This window comes from Nomascus leucogenys, chromosome 24, assembly GCF_006542625.1.
Source record: "Nomascus leucogenys isolate Asia chromosome 24, Asia_NLE_v1, whole genome shotgun sequence".
Classification (NCBI taxonomy): Eukaryota; Metazoa; Chordata; class Mammalia; order Primates; family Hylobatidae; genus Nomascus; species Nomascus leucogenys.
The window spans coordinates 26,397,450-26,410,690 of NC_044404.1; the positions used below are offsets into that span (position 1 = coordinate 26,397,450).

At 55.0% G+C, this 13,241-nt stretch overlaps 1 protein-coding gene across 3 annotated transcripts in view; it reads left to right on the plus strand.

Annotated features, from left to right (window-relative positions):
* The first annotated feature begins 2,856 nt into the window (after nt 1-2,856).
* RPS6KA1 (ribosomal protein S6 kinase A1) overlaps nt 2,857-13,241 on the plus strand; it is a 45,716-nt gene continuing 35,331 nt past the window's right edge. For 2 of the 3 annotated variants that reach the window (XM_030805387.1, XM_030805389.1), the window contains exons 1-2: nt 2,857-3,092; nt 10,010-10,054. In XM_030805387.1, coding sequence (XP_030661247.1) covers nt 3,030-3,092; nt 10,010-10,054 — 108 coding nt within the window. In that variant the 5' untranslated portion in view covers nt 2,857-3,029. The remainder of the gene's footprint in view (nt 3,093-10,009; nt 10,055-13,241) is intronic. The other variant, XM_030805388.1, reaches the window with a different exon arrangement.

Consider the following 13,241-nt stretch of genomic DNA (forward strand, 5'->3'; position numbering starts at 1 on the left):
CATGCCTGTAATCCCAGCACTTTGGGAGGCCAAGGTGAGCAGATCACGTGGTTAGGAGATTGAGAGCATACTGGCCAACATGGTGAAACCTCGTGTCTACTAAAAAATATATATATAAAATTAGCCAGGTGTGGTGGCACACGCCTGTACAAAAATTAGCCAGGTGTGGTGGCACATACCTATAGTCCCAGCTACTTGGGAGGCTGAGGCAGGAGAATCGTTTGAACCCGGGAGGCGGAGGTTGCAGTGAGCCAAGATCAGCCCACTGCACTGCACTCCAGCCTGGGCGACAGAGTGAGACTCCGTCTCAAAATAATAATAATAATAATAAAAAGAAGGCTTGGCTTACAATACATGCTCAGAAAGAGGGTCTAGTGTGTAATATATAGCCATAAATAAGCCAGGTGTGGTGGCTGTAATTCCAGCATTTTGGGAGGCTGGAGGATCGCTTGAGGCCAGGAGTTTAAGACCAGCCTGGGCAAGATAGTGAGACCCCATCTCTACAAAAACAAAACATATAAAAAATTAGCTGGGGGCCTGGCGCAGTGGCTCACGCCTATAATCCCAGCACTTTGGGAGGCCGAGGTGGGTGGACCATGAGGTCAGGAGATTGAAACCATCCTAGCTAATACAGTGAAACCCCGTCTCTACTGAAAATACAAAACGTTAGCCGAGCGTGGTGGCACGCACCTGTAGTCCCAGCTACTCAGGAGGCTGAGGCAGGAGAATTGCTTGAACCTAGGAGGTGGAGGTTGCAGTGAGCTGAGATTGAGCCACTGCACTCCAGCCTGTCGACAGAGCGAGACTGTGTCTCAAAAGAAAAAAAAATTAGCTGCGCATGGTGGCACACACCTGAAGTGCCAGCTACTTGTGGGAGGTGGGAGGATCGCCTGAGCCCAGAAGTTCAAGGCTGCAGTGAGCTATGATTTTACCACTGCACTGTAGCCTAGGCAACAGAGCGAGACTCCATCTCTAAAAAACAAATAAAAATATGTAGCTGTAAATAATTTATTGAATTAAAATGAATCTTGTCCTATATACCTGAAAGATTGAGATTATAATTCCCATTTTACAGATGGAGAAATTGAGGTTTAGAGGCATAAAATGAATTTCCCCGTGTTAAGAAGGTAGCAGAGCTGGAATTCAAACCCAGATTTGTTGGGTTCCAAAGTCCTTTCACTCAAAATTCAGTTCAACAGCTGAGGTCCTACCCTGGGAAAGCCATGGAAAAGGGGAGCACGTAGATTCTGGAGAAATCCTTATCCACTTTGATTTTTTTTTTTTTTTTGAGAGGGAGTCTCCCTCTGTCGCCCAGGCTGGAGTGCAGTGGGGCTATCTCGGCTCACTGCAAGCTCCACCTCCCGGGTTCACGCCATTCTCCTGCCCAAGCCTCCTGAGTAGCTGGGACTAAGGGCGCCTGCCACCACGCCCTACTAATTTTTTGTATTTTTAGTAGAGACACGGTTTCACCATGTTAGCCAGGATGGTTTCGATCTCCTGACCTCGTGATCTGCCCGCCTCGGCCTCCCAAAGTGCTGGGATTACAGGCGTGACACTTATTTTTTTAAGCCCTAGTCTGTTCTCAACCTCTTGTGTGACCTTGGGTAAGTCACTTCATCTTTCCCAGCCTGTTTCATGATTTGTAAACTAGGTGGTGGTAATCACTCAAGGAAATCACATGCCTCGCAGGAAGCTCTTGATAAACATTCCTTCCCATCCCCCTGCTGTAGAACAGCTTTGCAAATAACTGACCAGTCTTCCTGCAAAACCAGCAAGCTTGTCCCTCCAGCAAGCTCACTCCTCACTTGTGAATACATCTCACTACACCTGGACCCCTAAGGCTCTTTAGGTGGAGGCTGAATCTCTCTGGGGGAACCAGTCTCCCTGGCCTTTCACTCCAAGTCCCACCAAGCCTCGGTTCATCCTGGGGGCCTGGTGCCTCCTCAGAGAGTCGCAAACCCAAACCAGTCCAGAGCTGGGGCTACAGGTGACTCCAGGGAGACCTGGCCTGAAAGGACCCCCTTCAAGTGATAGGGCAGAGCACAGACTGCAAAAACGCATATTAAGAAATCACTCTTGGCCAGGCGCGGTGGCTCATGCCTGTAATCCCAGCACTTTGGGAGGCCGAGGCAGGAGGATCGCTTGAGCCCGGGAGTCAGAGACCAGCCTAGGTAACACAGCGAAACTTCGTGTCTCTCTCTCTCTTACTATATACATACATACATATATGTGTATATATAAAATATTTATTTATATATGTAATATTTACATACATTATGTAAAATCAATCGATCAATCACTCTGTGCTGGCGCTGTGGGTCCTGATGGTGGTAACAACTGCTGATGCCTATCTGGGCCTGGGGCACTGAGATCGCCCGGAGATCACAGCGTTAGCTTCAGTGAGGGGTAGAAATTAGTAGAGGTTAGGGGATCTCTAGGGCCTGGTGAGTTGAGGGCCCAAGGGGAGCGGGTCCCAGGCTCCTTCCAAGCCTCAGCCTAGATCAGGCCCAGGAACCCAGTGTGAATGTGTGTGCGGGGGGCGGGGATAGGGTGCTTCCCTCCCGTTGGAAGGAGAAGGAACATCTGGGCTGGGATTCCAAAAGAGCTGAGCGGGGGAGAACGGTGGCCCTGGTGTGGTGTGTCCAGGGGGACACCGCTGGAAGGGAAGGAGCCAGCAGGGCCTCTCGGGCGGAGCCGAGCGCGGGCCGGGGTCTCGCGTCAGGGGCGGGGCCGGCCCTCTGGGCGCGACGGGGGCGGGGGTCCGCGCTGGGAATGCCGCGCCGCGGGGGCTGGGGCGGGGCTTCTCCGGCTCCGCCCCCGCGCAGGTAGCCAATGGGCGCGGCGGCGCCGGGTGACGGAGGGAGCCGAAGTGCTAGTGCCGCGGCGGCGGCTGCGGACGGCCCAGCCGGAGCGCAAGGGGCTCGGGGGTGGGGCGCGGCGGTTCGGGTCGCAGAGCCAGGGACCCCAGGACCCGGGAGGCGGCGCAGCCGGGGCCGCCGGAGGAGCGCGGGTAACCCGGCGGCGGCGCGATGCCGCTCGCCCAGCTCAAGGAGCCCTGGCCGCTCATGGAGCTAGTGCCGCTGGACCCGGAGGTGAGTGAGCGGGGCGGGGGACGGGCGCCCGCGGCCGGCAAGCCCGGATCCTCACAGGGGCGGGGCGGCCCGAAGCGCCGCTGCAGCCCGGCGGGCGCCCGCGAGGGCGCGAGTGCCCTCCGATCTCTTGCCCACTGTCCGGCTCCACCCCCCTATGCCCTGGGTGTGCGTGTGCGAGGGACAGTTCCACCACGCGCCGACTACCTCCCCGCCATAGCCAGGAGAGGGGATCGTATGGGGCTCTGAGATCTGGTAGCCTTCATCCCACACCTAGGACCCGTCCCGGCATCTGTCCAGAGCTGTCGGAGCTTCCTCCATTAATGCAGACGGGGAGATCTTCAGTGCCAGATGTCTGGGATTCTACCAGAGACAGGGGTTATGGGACCCCCACTTCTCCCAGGGCCCTCCGCCAAGAGCTCCCTGCTTCTGGCTTCACCGCTGCTGAGCCTAGAAGGATTGCCCCTCTTGACCCCTGGCGGATGTGGAGTGTGGGATGGCACCACCCGTCTGGGGCTGGAACTCCTGGTTTTCTTTGCCCTGAGGCTAGGGCCAGAGGACACCTGTGTCCCCTACCCCGGGCTGTGGAGAAGAGAGTGGGGAAGAGCCCTTAGACCTTGTGAAGATGATTCCTGGCAGGGCGTGGGGGGACCTTGGTGCCTGCCTTCTTTCTTATGCCCCTTCCGGTAGGAAGGGCTGGGCCCTTGGGGAGTTTGGCTTCTGCCAGCCCAGACTCCCCAGACAACCCAGCTCCTTCTCTCTCAGAAGCAGCTCCTGACCTCCCTTGAGGGCTCTGTGGCTCCAGTCCCTAAGCGTGCAGAAGGTCACCTCTTCCTGTGCCTTTTGACCCCAGGGTCAAGGTCAATCCCCTGAACGAGCTGGTGGAGAGCCTCCTCCTTAACCTCTCGCTGGGAAGGAAGCAGGTGATATTCTCCTTCCCAGGTGGTTGTTGGGGGGATGCAGGGAGGGAACGGAGACCTCATTTGAGCCCAGGAGCTGAGATGACTTTCTCCCAGCTTGGGCCTGGAGCCCCTGTCTCCGTCCCCTCCTCTGCCTTCTCTTACCTGGGGCAGCCACCAAGTGTCCTGCCTCTCAGGACCACAGGCTAAGATCAGGGTGAGCACCCAGGGTCCCCGGCCCCCAGGGTGTGCTGCCCCTTTAAAGGGATGGCCGACACTGGCTATTGGAGGGTGGGCGCGGCAGGATTAGGTAACCAACCTGAAGGCGCAATTTGGAGTAAATTGCTCTGGGATTCCTGCCATGGGGATTTTACAGGCACTGCTAGGCTGCTCAGAGGTTCTCTCGCTGACTCACCCTCTGAGGTGAGGAACACTGCCCTCTGCAGCCCCTGTACTGCCACCCCCCTACTAGGACTGGGGCACAAGGTCCTGGGAGTGGTGCTCAGAGGTGGATTCCTTTGCCCAGGCACGTCCCTGGGACCAGGCCTCCAAAGGGGAAGGTAGGGCTGGGAGAGGCTGGGGAGAGACTTTATGCTGATAGGGAGGGTGGACACCCAGGAGCTGGATCCTGGGGCACCACTTCCTGCTTCTCTTTAGGGAATCCTGAGGCAGGGGCCAGCTTCACCAGGGGGCTAGGTTTAACTGGGAAACTCATCTCAGTTTTGAGTTCTGTAACACCTCAGGTCTGTGAGAGGCGAAGGCCAGCGGACTTCCTGGGATTGGTGGGGCAGGGGGACGCGATTTCCTCAGGAGCTTCGCTCCAGAAACGCTGTGTGACCCTCAGTCAGTCCTCAGCCTGTCTGGGCCTCTGCTTCTCCAGTGGCAAGTGCTAGGTTCTAGCCTCCATTTCCTGGGCCTGAGAGGGTGCAGAGCGCTGGGTACTGTTGTCTGGTCCCCCCTCCCCCACTCCTGGAGGTGCCAGGCGACTGGGTGTTATTGTTTGGGTAACAGGAGCCACAGGGCAGCCACGGTGCAGGTTGGGCTGTTGTCACTGGAGAACAGGGCCTCGCTGTTCTTAGCCCAGGTGACATGTAAGCGATACAGCCGCCTGACCTGCATGCAGGTGTAGGCACCACCGCTGCTGGCAGCTCCTAGCCAGGAAGGAGGCAGGTGAGGGGTTGGTGGGGGACTTTTCACAGGGACCTAGGATCTGGACTGCCCTGCCCTCCCCTAATGCTGCTGAAAATGGGCCGCTGGGAGGCAGGGCCTGGCCCAGGGTGCAGCCCAGGTGGAGTAATCTATGGGAAGCGTGGGCGAGGATTCTGCCTGGGCCTCGCTTAGCCCTGTTGAAAGCAGTAGCCTTGTCCCCAGGCCCAGTTCTGCCACGTACAGAGCTTTACTATGTGCCACCCATTCTGCCTTACGAATCTCACCCCACTTTAATTCTCACAACAGCTTCTCAAGGTAGGGATTATTACCCCTGTTTTCAGATGGGACAACTGAACTCAGGCTTATGCGTTAATATCAGAGCCAGGATTGGAACGAAGATATCTGTCTCTTCCACTGAGTGGGAGAGGCGCTCAGGGATGGAGAAGGGCTGGAGCCACACTAGCCCAGGTGGAAGGTGCTCCAAGAGAGGCTCCGGATGTTGGCAGACTCTCCTTATCCTGCAGGGCCCTTGTCCAGTCTTTGCCGAGGGCTGGCCGTGCCAGCCAGCCCTGGCACCTGGCCCCCAGCCTCCAGCAGTGAGCAGGGCTGCCAATGCTGGGCTCAGAACCCAGCTCCTGGGGCTGCTTCCTGCCTGTGGGGCACGTGCTGTCCTTCTCCATCTGCTGCCCAGCTTCTCCAGACGCTGCCCTGGGCCCCTCTTTCCAAGACAGAGCTGCTTGGGTGGGAAGGAGTGATGCCGGTTGGAACCCATTTCTGACATCTTGGAACTGGGGGCAGTGGTCTGGGGCCCTGGGCATCTGTCCTCATGAGCAGTGCTCTCTGAGAAAGAGGGAGGAGTGTGTGTCTTCAACCTCTAAGAGGCCAAAGGACTCCTAAGACAAGGTCCTTCATTCAGTACTCTGCAAGGTCAGCACCATTGTCCCCATTCAGTCATTTATTTAGCACTTAGGTGATAAGTACTATTTCAAACAACAAAGTGCAGTTGTAAGCAAGACACACCTGTCCTCGTGATAAAGATGAGGAAACAGACTTTATTATTATTATTATTATTATTATTATTATTTTGAGACATAGTCTTGCTCTGTCGCCAGGCTGGAGTGCACTGGCGTGATCTCGGCTCACTGCAACCTCCACCTCCCGGGTTCAAGTGATTCTCCTGCCTCAGCCTCCCGAGTAGCTGGGACTACAGTCCTGTGTCACCACGCCCAGCTAATTTTTGTATTTTTAGTAGAGTCGGGGTTTCACCATGTAGACCAGGATGGTCTTGATCGCTTGACCTCGTGATCCGCCCACCTCGGCCTCCCAAAGTGCTGGGATTACAGGCATGAGCCACTGTGCCCGGCCGAAACTGAGACTTTAAAAAGTGATAATGAGGCCACGTGTGGTGGCTCATGCCTGTAATCCTAGCACTTTGGGAGACTGAGGCAGGTGGATCACCTGAGGTCAGGAGTTTGAGACCAGCTGGGCCAACATGGCAAAACCCCGCCTCTACTAAAAATACAAAAATTAGCCAGGCGTGATGGTGCAGCCTATATTCCCAGCTACTTGGGAGGCTGAGGCAGGAGAATTGCTTGAACCCAGAGGGGGCAGAGGTTGCAGTGAGCCGAGATCGTGCCACTGCACTCCAGCCTGGGCAAAAGAGTGAAACTGTCACAAAAAATAAATAAAAATAAAAAGCGATATGACAGACCCAAGGGCAGAATAAGTGGCTGGCAGAGCTAGGATTAGTGGCTGTATCTTTGTGGCTGCACAGCTGTGTGCTTTCAAGGATCCTGTGCAGCAGTCAGGCCAGAGGCAGATGAGCCAGGACCCGGGCTCTGAGTGGGAAGCCGGCACCCTGCAACCCCCCTGACCCCCCTACCAGTCTGTTCTCCAGGGCTGCCTGTTCCCCTGCTCTTACAGGTTTGGTGTTCCATAAGAATGACACCCAAGCCAGAGGTCCAGGGAGTGGAGGTAGCCAGACTGCCTTGGGGGGTCCCTAAATCATCCAGGCCACTGCTCAAGAAACCCACACCTCTAGGTACACCTACCCCTTCCTCCCCACCCTCAGTAGGCTTGCAGCCACATGACTTTGGGTTATGGTCCCATGTCTGCCACCTGCCTGCTGAGGGACCTCGGTGAGTCCCTTAACTCTCTGAGCCTCATCTGAAAAATAGGAGTAATAGAACCTGCTCTGGCCTCCTTGCTCTCTTTGCTGGGTTGAACTTTCACTGGATAAACCACATGTTGGACTCTGGCTGGGTGCCAAGGAGTTGATGATGGACAAGCCATGGCCCCTTCCCGAGTTAACCTGCAGTGTGCTTGGTGCTATGGGGGTAGAGAGGAGGGAGGAAAGAACATGAGGCTGTGTGGACAGGGGTGACATTTGAATTCAGTCCTGATAAAAGATCAGGTGTTTGCCAAAGTGACAAGGCAGGAAAGGCTTTCTTGGTAGTGGGAGCCACCATACAAATGCTGGGGATACAAAATAGACTGTTTTCAGGGTTTGCGGTTGTTCGGTTTAGCTCAAAAATAGGGCCCAATGATAAGAATGGCTATTGTTTGTACGCCAGTTACATGTCAGGTGTATATATTTATAGGCATTATTTCATTTGCTTCTTGCCGCCACCATTGAGGTATGTTACTTTGATCCTCATTTCACAGGTGAGGAAACTAAAGCCCCAGTAAATGAACTAACCTTCTAGGGGTCATGCAGGTGGTAGAAGCCAGAATTTGAACCCACAAGGTCAGGTTGCAAAACCCACATTCCTAGTTATTGTGCTGGGCAGTTGAAGATGATGGCCTTGATTTCTGTGCTAAGGAGCTGGGACTTGATTCTACAGGCAGTGGAGGCCACGGAGGGGTTTGGGGCCTGGTACATAGAAGATTCTCAGCAAATGTTGACTGAGTGAGTTGAGCGCAGCAGTTGCACTTGATTTGAGGAATGATGAGGGTTTGGAGTGGGGAAGGCTGTGGGGCAGGGAGCTGGTGGGTAGGCTGTTCTGATCATCTGCAGGAATTATGTCAAGAGTCTAGAATGCTGGGTGAAGTGGAGCTCAGTCTACAAAAGCATCCCTACCCCAGCCCAGCCCCTGGGCCCTGACCAGCCCATCCCTTCTCCCCAGGCTGCTGAGAGATGACAGTGTGCGTATGGATGTGTGTGTGGAGGGGCCTGTAGAACATTTGGCCCCTGGGGAGAGATTAGGGGCATTAAAGGGGCTCAGGGGGCAGGATGTCCTGGGAGTGGCAATGGGGAGCTGTTCCAGGGGCAGGGAGATTATGTAATGGGTAGAGCACAGCTGTGCCTGCTACTGCCAAGCAGGGCTACAGCTGCCCCATGGACCCAGCTCCTGGCTCCAAAGTCCAGATCCAGACCTGTTCTCGCGCAGGCCTTCCTAGCTCTTGGGAACCTCCTGTCTGCCTCGCCACACTCTCCCTGTTCCAAGAGGGGTGGGGCAATTTCTTTTAGCTTCCAAACGCCCAGATAGGGTAGGTTACTTGCCTCACATCACACAGGAAACAGATGGGCCGGGTTTGACAAACCCCAGCATATTTAATAACCACCTGAGAGTGAAGTCTGGGGGCTGGAAAAGGCAAGACTGACCAGAGGGGGGCTCCGGGCTCTGGGCTGTTTTTCAGCTGACCTTTTTTGAGCACCTCCTGGATTTGGGACCAGATTTTGAATCCCCTCTCACCAGTTGTGTGACCATAGGCATCATCACTAGGTCCCCTCAGAGCCGCAGTTTCCTTCTCTGCCAAATGGGGCCAAGGCCCACCTCCCAGGGCTGTTGTGAGGATTAAATGGTGCCACAGGGGCCAGGCGCAGTGGCTCATACCTGTAATCCCAGCACTTTGGGAGGCCGAGGCGGGCGGATCACCTGAGGTCGGGAGTTTGAGACCAGCCTGGCCAACATGGTGAAACCCCCTCTCTACTAAAAAAAATACAAAAATTAGCCAGGCATGGTGGCGTATGCCTGTAGTCCCAGCTACTTGGAAGGCTGAGGCAGGAGTATTGCTTGAACCCGGGAGGCGGAGGTTGCAATGAGCTGAGATTGCACTACTGCACTCCAGCCTCAGCAACAGAGCAAAACTCTGTCTAAAAAAAAAAAAAAAAAAAATGGTGCCACAGGTGCGAGGCACTGAGCCCAGTGCCCGCCATGTGGCAGAGGCTTGGAAGAGAGCAGCAGCTGTTAGCACCAAGCCCTCATCTCTGCCCTCCCGGGACTCCCCGTTTATTAGGAAGGGCAGGCCTGTGTGTAAATAGTCCTGCAGTGTGACAAGTGCTACAATGAAGGCTGAAGTGGAGGCAGCAGTCATTCTGCCTGGCAAGGTCAGGGGAGGGGTCCCAGAGTGCGGCAGGGCAAGGAGAGCCACCATCTCTGGGTTGTCGCACACTTTCCCAGACTTTGTCTCCTTCCACCCTTGCAGCAACTCTGAGAAGTCAGCGTAACTACCCCACCCCATGTTATAGATGGGGAAACTGAGTCCTCTCACAGTTGACTAGTTTGTACAAGGTTTGTATCTGGTACAGCTGGAAGCCACACATGACCCTTCCCTTCTCCCTGGGAGGAGGTGACATCTGAACTAAGTCTTCAGAGATGAAGCGTTTGCCAGGCAGACAGCATGAGGGTCAGAATGCTGGTCCCTGGGAATATTCTGCCTGAGTCATGAGGGGCCATTGCTGCCAGAATACTTGGTCCCTGTGCTCACACTGTGAAAGTGGAGGTGGAGGGACCCACCCAGGACTCCTGCCCCACCACCATGGCCTCCATGGCTATTGGGAGCAGCTAAGGGTGGGGGTGCCCCACAGAGTCCTTCTCCCAAGTCTGTAAGTTCTGACAGTGCTCCCCAAATCTCCTTTCTCTTTTCCAGAATGGACAGACCTCAGGGGAAGAAGCTGGACTTCAGCCGTCCAAGGTGAGGACCGGGGCCAGCACCCTGGGCGAGGGGCTGTGGAGGGTCCTGTTTGCATGGCCTTGGAGGAGGTCGAGGGCTCCAGCCTCCAGCCCCTTTGCCCAGCTCAGCCGTCCTTCTCAGGGCCCACCAAATCCTTGTGGCAACCCTGGGCATAGAAATCACTTGTTCCAACCTTCCTATTTTGTAGGTGAGGCAACTGTGGCCCAGAAAGGGTGAGGAGCAGAATCCAGGTCAGGGCTCTGGCTACCTGTCACCCAGGCCCGGGTGCCCCTGTGGTTTATTTACTCATGGAATTCGGGCTGGCTCTAAGGAGCGATGGGAGGGGCTCAGGCCAGCTGTGCTGTTCCTTTTGATAGAGCTGCGCTTGCCAACAGCCTGGAAGTGAGCATCTGGGCACATGAACTGGAAAGGGGGTGCTGGTGGCCTCTCAAGGCTAACCAGGCCCACTGCCTGGCATTTCTTAGGGCTTCCACTTCCCAGTCTGAGGCTCATTCCCTCGCCCCTGCTATCTCTGCTTCCCCTGGGCCCCTTTCTGTAGCCCCCTAGCCCCTGTTGCTGGTTTTGTGTGTTGCCAAAAGCACCAGGACTAGGTGACAGTGGTGTGACCTTGGGGAGGTTCCTTGCACACTCTGCCCCTTGGCTTTCTCATCTCTATATTGGAAAAGACCACATCCCCTTCACAGGGTGGCTGTGAGGTCACAGGAGATGCTGGCTGTGGAGGGTCTTTGGAAGCTGCTTAGGCAGGGACAGAGCATGGTGTTAGAGCAAATCCGAGTTCCAGTCCTGGCTCCATCCCCACCATTTAACCAGAAGCTCTTCTCCCATCTGAGTCTCAGTTTCCTGAGCTGTAAGTTGGGGAAACAGTGCCTATTTCACAGGAGCAATGTGAAGGACGATGAGGTAGTAACTGCCTGGCACATGGCAGCTTCGGTGCCAGCACTGAAAATGTCTTGGTATATTGCTCAGCTCAGCTTCCTGCCAGTGGCCCCACCTTTCAGACCTAGGTTGGCTTGAGCACCAGACCTGCCATAAGCTTGACCTTTGAGATGGATGCAGGATTAGTCCTGATGTTTACCTTGACTCAGCTTCCTAAGATGAGGTGACTGAGCTGGGCAGGGTAGGGCAGGTGAGGGAAGTATTCTCCCACTGCTTCTCTGTGGGTTGCTGTGGCAACCTTGGACCAGCAGAGGCCAGTAAATAGTGTGGACTGGGCCCCTTGGTTTATCTCAGCCCATGTCTGCAGAATCTCCTCCCACAAAGTAGCTACCTCTCGTTGCCTAGTAACAAAATGAAGAACTGTAGGTTCCCAGTGAAGAAACACGGTGTTCAGATCTCAGGGCTGAGGTTCTGGGGGTTGCAGAGGAGCTTGCAGCATTTAGGGACCTGTGCTGAGTACAGCTTCTCACCTCAAGAACTGGAGGGGCTGACTGGGAGATGGCAGGAACTTGCTGAGGCAGGTAACCTTTTGCTCCCATGCCTATGACTCTTGCTCTAGAGCAGAAGATCCTGGGGTGGGAAGAGAGACAGGGCGGGAGATGGATGGGACATGGAGTCTCGAATGCCACTTAAGGAAGAGATGCTATGCGTAGCATCATACCAGGTGCTTTGCATTTAGTTCTAACTACATCCTTGGAGGTAGATTGTTACTATCCCCATTTTTTTTTTTTTTTTTTTTTGAGACGGAGTCTCGCTCTGTCACCCAGGCTGGAGTGCAGTGGTGCGATCTCGGCTCACTGCAAGCTCCGCCTCCCGGGTTCACGCCATTCTCCTGCCTCAGCCTCTCCGAGTAGCTGGGACTACAGGCGCCCGCCACCACGCCCAGCTAATTTTTTTGTATTTTTAGTAGAGATGGGGTTTCACCGTGGTCTCGATCTCCTGACCTCATGATCCGCCCGCCTCGGCCTCCCAAAGTGCTGGGATTACAAGCGTGAGCCACCGCGCCCGGCCTACTATCCCCATTTTACAGATGAGAAAACTGAGGTTCAACATCACATAGCTGGTAGGCAATGAAGACAAGTCTTGTTTGGCTTCAAGGTCATTCCTCATAGTCCAGAGAACCCTGAGTGCTGAAGAGGAGGAGCACTGGCTTTCCGTGATTCCAAGTGGGACCAGTCCTGGGCACCTGCTACGTCCATCTGTTGTCCCAGCCACCAGTGTCCCTAATGCCCACTTCTGGGCTTAATACACCAGGGGGCGCTCAACCTGTGGTCCGGACCTCATCACTTTGTGCAGTGGAATGAGCTGGCAATGGGCTACTTTATCCTAATCAGACATTCGGTGCACCCTGTTGTACACAGGAGGGCCTAAAATGAAGTCAACATCCCCCACCTTCCAGGAGCTCCCATCTTTGTGCAGAGGGTGGAGACAGGAAAGCCATGTGGTAGGCGCTATGATGGGGCAAGAGCACAGCTGTGGGCACATAGAACCTCCACTCTGTGCCAGGCCCATGTTGGGCAGAGACATATACCACCACCTTCCAGGTGCCCACATTTCTCTCCATAGCATGACGAGATGAGCACGTCCCCGGGAACCCAGCTGATGGCATCTGAGTTCAGGGCTGAGTGTGGACCAGAGACATGGTCATTGCCGTGCATGGCCGAGGAAGAAGAAAGAGTTGGGGTGGGCTCTAGGGCACAGGCCATGTTCCCTGCTGAACTGGCATTTGGCTGGGGCTCGAAAGGCAGGATTTGGGCAGCTGGAGAAAGAATTGGGCCTTCCAGGTGGCAAAGAGGCAGAGAAGAGAGTCAGGGATTCTGAGTTCAGAATCCTCCGCCTATTTTTTGTTTGCCTTGTAACCTTGGGCAAGTCACTTGCCCTGCTGAGACTCGGGTTCTTTCCTGAAAAATAAAAGGAGAATAAAGCCTATTTCTCAGGGCTACCTGGAAAAGAGAATGTGGTACATATAAATTAAAACATCTAACAGGGCTTGTGGCACAATGTTGCTGTTTAATGCTTGTTTATTTTATTCATTTCAGGCAGCAAGCAGGATTTGGGATTTGGCTTTTAGCAGCAATAGTGTGGATAGCCATCCAGGGTGAGAACTCTCTGGATCCCCTCAGCACCTAGGTGCATGTGGTACCCTCAGGCACACCGGGGCTCCATTTGCCCTCCCTCCCTTCCTGGGAGTGGACTGGGCATCCCAGGCCCCCTCCCCCAGCTATCTCCGGAGCTGGACCCCTTTGAAGCG